Source organism: Macrosteles quadrilineatus, unplaced genomic scaffold (genome assembly GCF_028750875.1).
Source record: "Macrosteles quadrilineatus isolate MER2022 unplaced genomic scaffold, UCM_ALF_1.0 Scaffold_7__1_contigs__length_78375512, whole genome shotgun sequence".
Taxonomy (NCBI): Eukaryota; Metazoa; Arthropoda; class Insecta; order Hemiptera; family Cicadellidae; genus Macrosteles; species Macrosteles quadrilineatus.
Genome location: NW_026542600.1, coordinates 71102317 through 71116087, shown reverse-complemented (window position 1 = coordinate 71116087; position 13771 = coordinate 71102317). Strand labels below are relative to the sequence as shown.

The 13771-nt window shown below is 34.6% G+C and overlaps 1 protein-coding gene across 1 annotated transcript in view; it reads left to right on the top strand.

Annotated features, from left to right (window-relative positions):
• Positions 1-4055: 4055 nt before the first annotated feature.
• The window catches only part of LOC128997985 (rabankyrin-5-like), an 81822-nt gene continuing 72106 nt past the window's right edge, over positions 4056-13771 (top strand). Inside the window, exons 1-3 of the mRNA XM_054423873.1 lie at positions 4056-4222; positions 10251-10458; positions 12712-12821. Coding sequence (XP_054279848.1) covers positions 4201-4222; positions 10251-10458; positions 12712-12821 — 340 coding nt within the window. The 5' untranslated portion in view covers positions 4056-4200. The remainder of the gene's footprint in view (positions 4223-10250; positions 10459-12711; positions 12822-13771) is intronic.

The following is a 13771-nucleotide window of genomic DNA, read 5'->3' as shown; positions in this document are numbered from 1 at the left end:
GTAACACAAAAAAAGCAAAGGCCTCAAAATTGAACCTTGTGGGAGCCCAAATTTAATTGGTTGATAAGTTGATGATGATTTTAATTCTATTAGTCTTATCAAAACTAATAGAAACTAGAAACTCGATACAACAGTACAACAGCTGACCAGCTGATTTACAGCCAGTGCTGCCAACGTATTTCACGCGCATACGACCTTGTCTGCATGTTACGCGGTCACTATTATTTCGTGCCTTCACGTTGCAAATATGGAGTGAGACAATGTTAACATTGTCTCACTGATGAGCGAATTTGCCACTTTGCTTTCTCAAATCAGTGAGAGAACATGTACTGTTTGGTAACTGTAGGAAAAAGTTTATTTGTTTATGTTTGTGTGAGTTATTTTTCCTACCGAATCCTATTCAGTTATTCAAATGTTAATATCGAATGATTCAACTTACTACTCGATTTTTAATATCGAATTGAATTATTTGAAATATATTGTATATTATAACTTTTGTGTTTTTAAACCAATCTTAACCAAATTCGAAACATACCCTTAATAAATATTAAAGAATGTTTTGACTTATGTTAAGGGTAGTTTCATCCCCTATTTTTTATTTTGTTTATACAAATTTAAAAAATGATTGAATAATTCTGAAACTTAAAATGTATGTATATTTAACTGAGCAAAAAATTTACGTTTTTACTAATTTAGGACGAACTACCCTTAAATTTTAAACTGAAATGATTCAGTTATTTTCAAGATATTTTGATGAAATTTTGTATAGTGTATATAAGGTAAGCATAATTTAGTTATGATATTAAATTTAAGATATTCATTTCCTTTGACGTTGAAAAGTCAACTTTTTTTTATTTATTATATTACAGTATATTTATTATTATATTATATTTATTTTATTGAAACAAATTTTAAATTATTTAGTTTGGTTTTAGCGAATTTCCCATATAGAGAATAAGCTATTACCATACCGGTAGTACTCATGGTAAGACCTGGACCCAGGACCGATTTACTTTTTCGTTTTGAGGTCCCTAGAGGCCAAAAGCACCATCCGTTCAAATTCTGAAATTCATATATATACAGGGTGATCAACTCAAGGAGGCCACCATTGGGATATCGGAAACGGTAAGAATTAGAGAAAACTTTAAATGGGGGACATTCCTTTATTTTTTGTGGCAGTTAAAAATATGATTTTATCTTTTCGAAATTCAGCCGCCATTTTCCAAAATGGCGGCCAACTTTGAAATTTGTTATGGAACACCCTATATTTTATGATGTTTTCGGATAGAACAGGCAATTTAAAAACTTTTTTATTCTTGACATTTTTTCGATAAACCAACTCGTTTAGGAGTTACAGCCTATTGAAAAATGACTTCCGGTGTACATTTTACATCATGTAGCTCCTAAACAAGTGGGTTTAGAGCGAAAATGCGAAAAGTAAATAAGTCAAATAAGTCTTAAAATTGCATCCACATTCCAAAAAGACCATAAAATTCGTTAAAACTATTAATTCTATTATTTCAAAAATGGCGGCCATTTTCCAAAATGGCGGCAAACTTGAAAAGTGGAAAACTGTGTATTTTATGGTCTTTTTGGAATGTGGATGCAATTTTAAGACTTATTTGACTTATTTACTTTTCGCATTTTCGCTCTAAACCCACTTGTTTAGGAGCTACATGATGTAAAATGTACACCGGAAGTCATTTTTCAATAGGCTGTAACTCCTAAACGAGTTGGTTTATCGAAAAAATGTCAAGAATAAAAAAGTTTTTAAATTGCCTGTTCTATCCGAAAACATCATAAAATATAGGGTGTTCCATAACAAATTTCAAAGTTGGCCGCCATTTTGGAAAATGGCGGCTGAATTTCGAAAAAATAAAATCATATTTTTAACTGCCACAAAAAATAAAGGAATGTCCCCCATTTAAAGTTTTCTCTAATTCTTACCGTTTCCGATATGCCAATGGTGGCCTCCTTGAGTTGATCACCCTGTATACAATGAATATATATGTGTGTGTGTGTCCGTTAGCGCGTTAACTCGAGCAAAAATGATCCGATTTTGATGAAATTTGGTACAAACGTGTAAACCTACGTTTATTCGAACGAGTTCGCGAACCAGCATGATCTGACCATGGGAACGGGGGTTTATGGGGGCTTTTATGGGGTAAAAATGGGTTTTTCCCATTTTTGACCCAAAAAACATAAAATTTTGCAATTTCTTTCTAAACTATTTTGTAGAGCTTAAAAAACAAATAATTTAGTATTTTGAAGCGTTATAATGCGCCTAATGGTTACGGAGAAAATTAAAAAAAATTGTAAATTTAAAATTCCCATGTTATTCTTATGGAGAATAAGTAAACTGTAATTGTAGTTTGCTTGTTTATTATCATATTTTGCCCAAATTTGGAAAATGTTTTTATTTCTTACTAACTATTAACATTTTACATAAAAAACACTTTTACCCTCCCTGCAGCAAACCTAAGTATGTTTTAAACTGATTCTATTTAAATAGGGAATAAATGTGATATTTTTAAGGAGACATTTTTAGTGTAAATGCATTCAGGGAAATCTAAATTCGCTTAGTCTGCAGGTTTGCTGTGGCGGGGTTTTTTTTATTTAGTCAGTGACAGTTGACAGTGATAAGAGAGTGCTGGCCAGCCTTTACAGTTTTAACCAGTTTTATCACTTTTTATTCAATTTTAATAATTTGATCAACACATGACAATACTAGTTTTTGCTATTGTGATTCTGGCAGTGTTTTAAAGAATCTTTTGACATACCAAAATATTGATGATGTGGTTGCTTACAATGACCTGACGATGTTCTAAGGAACGAAACTAGTTGTCATACTAGCAACTGTGGTTGGATAAGGTAATTCTTCCATGTTATCAATTATATATTCCAGCCAAGGGTCACAATGAATAACCCATTTTAATATTTGCTCATATTATCTATTTCCAAAGCAACCATCACTTATAATTTGGAGACAATGATATTAAATAACAACTTATTCATTAGTTGATTTGAAATTAGGAATCACGTATCTAACAGTACCGGTAAATATTCTCTAAATTGCCAGGTACTTTTATAAAAGTAGGTTAGAGTAAGTTTAAGGAATTTTTAACTATTGTCAATTCCAAGAACATGCCAGTTTGTTTGTTTTGATTTAACCTCAAGATTTGACAGGTATGAACACATGATCGCACTACAGCCAAATAGGTTTATCTTCGAAGATATTCCACCACACCATAGGTACTGTTTCTAGCTAAAAAAATCCAACTGTACGTACACTTATAGGCGTCACCACGACAACGACAATGTGCCACCACGTCAACCCACCACCTCAAACTTCTTCTTCTTTTGGTTGGCGGGTTGACTAGGTGGCTGGTTGACGTGGTAGCACCTTGACGCGTTCGGGTTCGCCTCCTTGTCGTGGACTATTGGGGGGGGGGCACTTTAACGCGGTTTCGAATCATTGGGCTTAAATCAGGTTCAGGTTGAACACTGTTTACATCATCGGTACCAGAAATATAATGAACCACTGTTTTACTATTGTATACGCAATGCAAAGGTATAAAATTGTTGTTTTTTTATTTTTTCTCTTTAATATTTTTTTTTAGCTGGCATGTAACGTTGGAAGAATAAACCAATAAAATGGATTAATGAGAAAATAACCGATAGTGTTTTAGATAGTGTACAAAGATCCATGATTACGATTACAGTACAGTCACACGGTACCAGACCATGAATATGATAAGAAGGGAACTATGGGACCTTCCCAAGAATAAATACAGTGACTGGTCTACTAATTTCGTTCATTTTAATAGAAATACGAAAAGGCTAGTTTTAATCCTGCAGAAATGGTTATATACACATTTTACGTAGAATATACGATGTGCATTACGTACAATGATTCTTTGCTGTTACGTTGGCAATGCACCACTTTATCAGCAGTTTACTGACATGTCTGTTCGTCTGTGTCTGGGCTGTCTGTTCTGTTCTGTTGCTGTTTTTTCGTATCTTGTTGATTGTTGATTGTTGTTTCTCATAATTTCTTCAGCGTAAGAAACCTCCCTCCTCCTGCCGCTGCATGAAATTGTTTAAAGAGAGAGATATTAGTTTATTAAATGAAAGTTGTTAGCCAAACAGCAGTATCGATCATGAATAACTGACTTTATTTTATTACGAACATCAATAACTATGGATATACCATCAAACAGAGGTAAATTTATTCCATTATGCTATGTTATTAAGACATTAGTCAATTGAGTTACCCTTGAGGACCTATTACATAAAATTATTCTTTTAGGTAAGTTAAAACTTGTTAGTGTATCCATTTATGGACAATTTCCTTGTTAAATAATATATATATTTTCGAATTATTTTCTAAAAAATTAGCCTAGGCCTATTTTCCAAATATGTTAAATGTTGATGCAGGTTTACAAAAAAACTTACCTATGTTAAGTCAAGTAAACACATTTGGCCTAGGCATTTACTTTTACCAAGAGGTTACGCCTCCGGTAACCGAACGCAGACTAGGCATCCGGCAGTAACGTCACCGGGTCGTGGGGGCCTGGAACACCATTACCACAACGCTACGATGTACAGCCTATGGTGTTCGTGGTGTAGTAGATAGAGTACCTATTCGGTTGATGTAAATGAGGTGTCTAGATCAAATCCCATCGGTGACATTAACTTTTTGTCAAAGATTTTGTTTAGAATGCCATTTCTTATTAACTGTAAGATCTTTTGTTAGAATTTGACACATTTCTAATTTTTTTTGCGAACAGAATTTAAGCTTTATTCGATTTTTCACTATCAGCAAGTTTGGTTAGTTAGGTTAGGTTATGACAGTAACTGCCGGACGCCTAATCCACGTCCGGTTAACCGGACGTGTATCCTTTGCCTTACTTTTACTGGCTGCGATCAACAAGTACACACAAAGAAGAGGCCAAAATATTTCAATATACACATTTGTTGTTCACCCTACTGGCCATGAACTAACCTAAGAGAACATTCACAGTTTGGGCCTTTGAAGCGATACTCTCAGGGAATAGGAAGTTACGGTTCCACAATTGTCCTCAGGAGAAAATTAAATTAGCCTAAGTTACCTAAGTTATTAAACGGTATATTGCCTTTGTGATTAGTTACCACTAGGACTAAATAGGTTTAGTTAGCAGAATAGGCCTGGGAGTAGAAATTATCCAACCTGGGGAAAAGACCAATAAATTGTATGCATGTGATTGTACTTGTAGTCGTCCATCTTATTTTCCGTATGGGGGGTCTGGAAGGGTATGGAATAACCCCGAGTAATAACTAGTCATGTGTGTGTAGTTTAGCCAAGCAATCTTATCGAAGAAATGGAATTTCACTTAGAATACGTAAGCCTAAGCAGTTGTATTTTGAGTGATCACTTTGCTGAAATTTACTATTCTCACCAATAATAAGTTTTTCTTACTAAAATCAATAAGTTAATTTCACTCACATATCAGGATAAATCAGAACTTATATTCAAAAGTACTGTAATCCATCCTCTTGACTCGCCATTGTCACCATTCTACTACGTGCCTGAAGTGCCACTATCATCGGGGTAAAAAAAATACCCCCGCCACAGCAAACCTGCAGACTAAGCAAATTTCCATTTGCCTGAGTAGATTTACACTAAAAAAAACTCCTGAAAAAATATCACATACCTATATTCCCTATAAATAGAATTAGTTTAACGAGTACTTTGCTGCAACAGGGAGAGTTTTAAAGTGATTTTTTTGTAAAATGTATTTAGAAAAAATATAATAAAATTTCTAAATGGGAGATTGGCATAGGCCTGATACTTAGTTTTAGATAAATTGACGGTGAGTTTATTTTTATCAAACCATCACCTGACAGTGAGTAGGCCGCGCTCCGCACCTTGATACACCTCCTCCCAGCTATCGCCGAGGGCTCGAACAGAAGAGCGGTGTCGTCGGCGTACAGGAAGATCTGACCAGCTTCCAGATTAATTTTGCCAAGGTTATTAATGTATATAAGGAATAAAAGACTCGGTCCCAAATTTGATCCTCGAATTTCTCCATAGTCCATGGTTTGTTGTGCACTATTCTTTCCTAAAATCGAACGATTAGAAAAGTAATTTTTAAACCAATTATAAGCAGTTCCAGTAACCCCTACACACCTCAGCTTGTCCAGAAACAGCGATCTGTCAACAGTATCAAATGCCTTGGCCAAGTCAATGAATACTAAAGAGGTTTTTTGTTTTTATTAATTGAATCATGAAAACTGTTAGTTAGAGAGAAAAGATTGCCATTCAAATTTTTGTCTTTGCAGAAGTCGAATTTTTTATCAAAGAGAATATTAGAATGTATTAAATAGTTTTCAAAACTGAATTCTAACACACTTCTCTATTAACTTAACAAGGACGCTAGCCAATGTAATTGGTCTATAGTTAACACATTGGGTTTTTCTATACAAGATCAGACATCATCTACTGGTACCCAGTTCGTCCCTGACACTAAACGCTGCGACCATTGGTATACGATTGGCTTTCTAAGCTCTCATACCCTACGACCATGTAGAGTCTGCTGAAGCGGATTTTTAAGCTTTTTGTTCTGGTCTAACTAATGCCGCATCTACATGTAGTCCCTTGATGAAGCTTGGTAGATCTCCGTTTCATCAATGGTTCTTGGCTGACTTGAAGCGCCTAATTATTTTAAAGAAAAAAAGCCCATAAAATGTACAAGATTACATCCAGTCCATTTCACCTAAGGAATGTTGTGCCCAATGTTCCAGTATGGTCGCCCAGTGTCGTCAAAGGCATCTTGATCGAATGGATACTTCCATTAGAAACAACCCTAAATGTTTCTGGAATCTTGTCAATCAGCAGAGGTCAAGTCTTAGTCTTAATTCAATCTTTGTAAATGATTCTGTTGTTGTGGAGCCAGTCAAAATCTCACACGCCTTTGATGACTACTTTTCGTTAATTTTTACTGAGTCAGATGAAGATCCTCCAAACCTCGACTTCACCATTTTCAAAACAATATCATCATGGCGCAACTCTGCCGAAGCAATTGAAGATAAACTCTCTAAGCTGGATCCTAACAAAGGGGCTGGTCCGGACAGTATTCCCCCATCAATACTGAAGTTTTGCAAGACTATTATTTCTCCTCATATTGTCATCTTATTCAAGATTTTCTTCTCTAATGACATATTTCTTCAATGCTTAAAATCTGGCTTTATTTTGCCTATATTCAAATCTGGCAACTGTGCAAAATTAGAAAATTACCGACCAGTCGTTATCCTAGATGTGGTAGCTAAGGTATTTGAGAGCTTAGTACTTGATGGCCTCGATTTTGAATTTAAAACCCTGATTTAAGTTCCACTCTAGGTTTTCTCTTCCGATTCACTTGAGGACTCTTCATTAATGCTTTGGTGTTGCTCTTTCGTGCTCTGGTTCGTCCCATACTCAAATTCAACTCACCTGTCTGGGCTCCCTATCAGACTGGACTCTTATATTCGCTGGAGAGAGTTAAAGTCCGTTTCATAAGTATTCTTGGCTGTAGAATGGGACATCGCTACCTTGATGCTCCCATGAATCTCATCAGATCTCAGTTCAATCTATGCAGCTTGGAAGATTGGAGGTAAATCTCGGACGCTTAGCTTCTCATGAGGATTGCAAATGGAAACGTTGACTGTCCTCAGCTGTTGGGGGAAATACCATTCCACGTTCCTATCCGTTAGAGATCTAAGGATAGGTTTGAGGATATACTACAATACTGTATATTTGCAGCAAAGCACTATCCCTCGCCTTTTGCGGGTCGGCAACGAGGTTAGCGCAGTGTTGGATTTTCACCATTCCAGTGTGGCTGCTTTCCGCTCCAATCTGTGTCGCCTCTTCTCTGTAAATAACTTATAGTTATTGCCCACATTATGTCAACGGTACCGTGTTCTAGCCTTCAATCATCTGCTTTACTTTTGTCATTTTAGTATTTGGATTTTTTTTGTCATGTTAAGTCTTGCTTAGGGAATTCCAAACTGTGTATTTAGGTGTTGTTATTGTTTCACAAAATTTAATATGGTTTTTATCTTCATTGTTGAATTGTTTTTTCTTGTTATTGCTATTGTTATTGTTATTTATTCAGTCATAGCCTTTATTTGTTGTTAATTATTTTAGTTTGATATAGCTTACTTGCTCTACCTTTTTGTAAAATGTTGTTACAGTGGAAATAAATGAATTGAATTGAATAGGCAGGTGCGTGGAGGAAGATCCAAGGTGGCGGAGAGGTGACCGCTAGTAGTTCTAGTGTTGTGATCTTTTAAGCGGAATAATTTGACATGAGTCGCCCCAGCATGACGTTAAGCCTTTAGACCGATTACTGTTCTGGATATAGTCATTTAGCTTAGGCCTCTGTGAATTATGACATACAGTAGCCTGCATTGTACCATAACTTGAAGGTTCTGCAAGCCTTTTGATGATGTAATGTGATACAATTAAGTGACTCATTGCTATTACTAATACAAATAGTTTAATAATCATGGTGTCATGAAGTGGTAGAATCATATTGCCTGATGTGTGCTTAAATACATATTGCAATAACTATACGCTGAACACTTTTATCTGTTTCAAATGAAACATACACATTTAAAATGATAGTAACTGTTATTTTCAGTAGGCCTAAATGTGAAGCTGTTAAATATATGTTTAAGTATAGTTAAACGCCTGATTGGATTACTATTCTCACCAATAATAAGTTTTTCTTACTAAAATCAATAAGTTACATTTCACTCACATATCAGGATAAATCAGAACTTATATTAAAAAGTACTGTAATCCATAATATTGAAGAAAAATTTAATAATAATTTTAATAAATTTAATATATATTTAGTAGGGTACCTGGCCTACTTTATTCTGAAGTAATATATAATTATGAAATAAAATTATGTGTAACTAGCTGTTGTACCCGTGCTTTGCAACGGGAAGAGGCCACAAAATAGAAACATTTTAATCTTTACATCTGTTGCATATAATAGTTACACATCCGATTGGAGGTATTAAGGTATTAAGAAACTAAATTAAACTTTTATGGCCTTAATAGAAACGTTAAAGTTTTGACTTTTAAATCTGGTAAGTAGTGGATACCACCATTTTCGTTTTGATTAATTTTAAATCTTGTGTAGGCTGATTATATGAGAAAAACTGACAAAATCTTCGAATAAAACTTTGACATACATGATTTACTTTCATCTCCCTTAATTAAATATCTTTCAATTTATTATTGACATTTTAAATTTCAATTTTGAAGGTGCAAAAATACTAATTATTAAATTTAAATGAACATTTTTTTTCACTCTTCTTTATATTAAATCACAAATCCTTCCATCTTCAGTTTCTTCACTCACAATAAATCATTAGCAAAACTAAGTCAGCTGTTATAAACTTTAGAAATATTGCTGTGCCTTATCAATACAGTATTTTGAAATATTAAAGAAACTTAATTAAAGAAACTAAATGTGAACTGAAAGCTGTGTTAAGATAAAATAAGAGTATTTTGCATTACCATTTGATAATTAAATATAGTTACACATATAACAGATTTAAGAAAACAAAAATCAACGACATACAATTTAGTTATTGATGATATTCTTTAGTTTAATTTAAGCATAGGTTTAGCAAAACACAATAACTTAATTTACCTAATTATACATATAAAAAACAATGTATGTTATTATTTGTCGACCAAACACAAACTTAATCACAAGGTACAGCGTCAGTGAATTACAAAGGTAATAAGGCCCAAAAGCAACAGAAATAATTGATCATTTGGTAATTCTAACTATCATGAGTAAGTCTACCTTGAAGCAATCTTTATATAAAAAATATGCAGCAGAGTTTTAATAATCCTCTCTTTAATAATTATTGTGTCTTCAGTGCTATTTGACCCTCCCTGCAGGCAATTGAGTAACATGAAATTGTGTGTTCTGTTATATACAACGTTATGGGTACATACGCTTACTACATAGTTTTTCAATCTCTCATACCTGCAGACCTCTTTGCTTACCCCTCATGTCTTGGGACAATAGCATACTAGCCCGACCACGACCTCTCACATACAGCCAGTTTTACAATAGACGTAAATAAAACTTTATCACTTTTCCACGGCTGGTTTACGTCGGATACTCGGGATCTTATTGCAGTACTGCAGTTTATAAAAACTTAAAGCTAACTTAGCTAAATTTTTAAATGTTTGTTTTGTCTAGGTATTTCCCCTGGCCTTGAAGGGGGAGAGGCCAAGCTACAACAACACCTGGTATTGTTGAGGGAAGAATACAAGAAGCTTCAACAACATTGTGGCAACCTAGAGGCCAAACTAGCATTGTGTTCTTCCTCTGACAAATCTGTAGAGAACAGCTTCCCTTCCCGTCTCTACAAGACTGTCTCCAGTCTCTATGACTCTGCTTTGTACAGGTGCGTATCTAATTTCCATTACAGAAGACCCCCTTTTAACCAACCTCATATTAACCAATAATCGGATTATCCGCCTTCCATCCTAAAATATTACATTTTGTTTTAACCGACCTTGCTTTGAGAGCAGTTCGGCTTAACCGCCGCATTCTAGGAATCTCAGCATTTCCTCTCCCATGCTGGGTGATGAGAACTGAACCATACGCTTATCTCCACAAGATGTGACTAAGAATAAATTATTTTGTATTGATCACAAAAAATATAGCATATTGTCAGTTTTTCATCATCGTTCGTAGCGCGAGCACATCCTGATCTGATTTGTTATCTGTGCGGCAAATTTATAAAATCGTAAAGTGCATTACGATTTTGAGAACTGATTATCACATCACTAGAGTAAACAAACAACACAACTTGTAGGGAGGGCAGGGAAGGGGGGTTAACAACTCCAAGGTCAAGATAGTTTTTGTGCCTCGAGCCTCCAGTGAGAGGCAATAAATAAACTTCCTGTCTTCTAACAAAATTGTTGCTTGTATCTTTAATTTCAACAAAAGGTTCTGTACTGTATTACGATGGATTTAGAAAGCATCAATGAATACATTACAGTAATAAAGTTATTAAAATAGGAATTATTAATGACTCTTGTCTAGTACTATAATCTATTCACTGAATTTAGGTTAGTAAATTAGTTTATTTTATACATAATACAAGTATGACTTCAAAATGATAACTATATAATTCCAAATTAATAACACTTAATTATGTTATGATATTAGGGATTGCCCGTTTTAATCTTTTGACCTTTTGAGTTATCCGACCTAGGTCCGGTCCCATTAGGGTCGGTTAAGAGGGGGTCTACTGTATCAGGGAAGATGTCGACCCCAGGCAGAATTTGTTTTTTGTTTTAATGTACCCAGAAGACAAAACATTCTCAGTTCAGATTGATATATTTACAGGTTATGCAAAACTGTTCATACACCCTTTTAACTTTTCAATTAATTACACCAGGAAAACTAGACTTGGCACAACTTTATATGACATGAAAGTAAACTTTTTGGTTGATATGAACATTTTGTCTGTGACCCCAAAATGGAATATTTCGGGGGCAGCTTAAGATTTTTAACAAAGCCTCATCAAGTGACACGTCATTTTAAAGATCGTTATAAAAGAAGAATATCAGCGAAAACTAGGTCCTATCTCAACCCAGAATGACATAGTACCTTATAATTAATTTGAAAATGAATTGAATATTCAGGCATGGTACATTTATGTGAGTTCTCTCAAGCTGATAAACATTTGAAATTACTGCCATTCTGGGTTAGGATGGTGACCTCTGGTTTTTGCTGTTGTCCTTTTTTAATAAAGACCTTTAAAATATGGTACCACTCAATGGGGCTTTCATTTAAAAGTTTTGAACTGCCCCAAAATACTCCTTTTTCGGTTTTGTACAAAATTCCCGATCAAAAGGTGCACTTTTATACCATGTAAAGGTGAGATGAGTTCCCTCATCAATGGGTGTTCAATGGTTTTTTTGTGTAACCCATTTAAAAATTAAGATTGGGTTCCCACATACCTATTTAGAATGTTCTTCAGCCAAAAAAGATTCAAGTAAATGTATTTTTGGTACATTTTTAAATTATCGCTTTGTACTAGAATTGAGATGATAGAGACCTGACGTTTTTGCTGATATTATTCTTTTGTAAAGGCCTTTAAAATGATGCGTCAATTGGGGGTTTCCATTTTTGAAAAAAACTTGTCCTAAAATTAGGGGCTCTTGGGTAAAATTGGCACAACAACCCAAAAGTGTACTTTAAGCCACATAAAGTTGTGCAGATTTTAGTTTTCCTAGTGTTACCCATTAAAAAGATAAGAGCCATACTTATAGTGATCCATACTTTTGGCTAACCCTGTAATAGGCGGATATTATACATCATTTCAAAGCTCTTTTAATACAAACATTTTGCGATCTGGGTATTAACTATTTAGTACAGTCCTAAAAACTGTGTGATGTGGATCTATAGACATGTAAAAGAACTAAACCTGGATTGCGTGCTGTAATGGTCAGAACTAGGCTCAATAAGAACTAGGAAAATTGTAATGGGAAAACAATAAACACAATATTTCCCCAAATAAATGCCTACACAAATAAACAGAATTATTTTTAACTGTATATAATGAAACATAGAGCAATAAAACCCTAAAGTTATAAACCTTAAATTGTAAATCATGCAGTCAATAAATTGTGATTTTTATTTTCAGTGACATTAAGATAATACTCAAGGATAAGGAGATTCCAGGACACAAGCTGGTATTCGCATCTCGCAGTGTGGACTGGGCTGGTTCTTCTATCATGGATGTCGCATCTTTAGGTTTGTGCTTTTAGCGAATTTCCCATACAGGGAATAAGCTATTCCCTTAGGTCTCATGGTAAGATCTGAACCCGGAACCGTTTTAATTTTTCGCTTTGATGTCCCCAGAGGCCAAAAACACATCCGTTCAAATTTATTTCATACATATATGACAGCCTCTGATTTACTTGTCATACGTTCAAGAGCAGAGCTAGGTGGGTTACCCTTTAAACAAAGAAAAATATTTGAAATGTTAAACGAACCTTGGCTTTTTCATGCATCTAACTTGTGTCAAAGTTTGTGTGATGGAACATAGGCTGTGGCATCCACTTTAATGTGGGGTATGGACACAACGGGAGCAAGGTTTCTGAATTATTTTAATGTTCATTTTTGCCATGAATTATACTTGAAAAAAGGGTAATAATTTAAAGGGTGATTATTTCCTTTGAGAAATTTTGCTGAGTTTATCACATTCAAGGCTTAACAACAATATATAAAATGATGCAATAACTGATTCCTAGTACATACTAGATTTGAATGGATATATTTCAATTTGCTGATGACACAATGCTGTTATGTAAGGGACCCAATGTTGAATCCCTGCAGCACACAGTAGATACAGAATTGGCCGCTTTAAGTGACTGGTTTAGAGTAAATGGGCTCTCCTTGAACATGGACAAGACTGAAGTAGTTAATTTTCGATCAGATCATTGAAATAGTTTAAAACAGACCACTTTTACAAATCATCAGTTAATGTCTGAGGAGACAGTCAATTTTTTGGGTATTCATATAAACGAAAATCTTGACTGGCTTCCTCACATTGACAAACTACGGAAAAAACTTTCTTCAGCAATATTTTACTCTCAAAACAATTTCTCAAGTTACAGATCAGATACTAAAACCTAATTAACAGTTTATCATTCATATTTTTCATCTTTAATGTCATACGGAATACTTGTCTGGGGAAATTC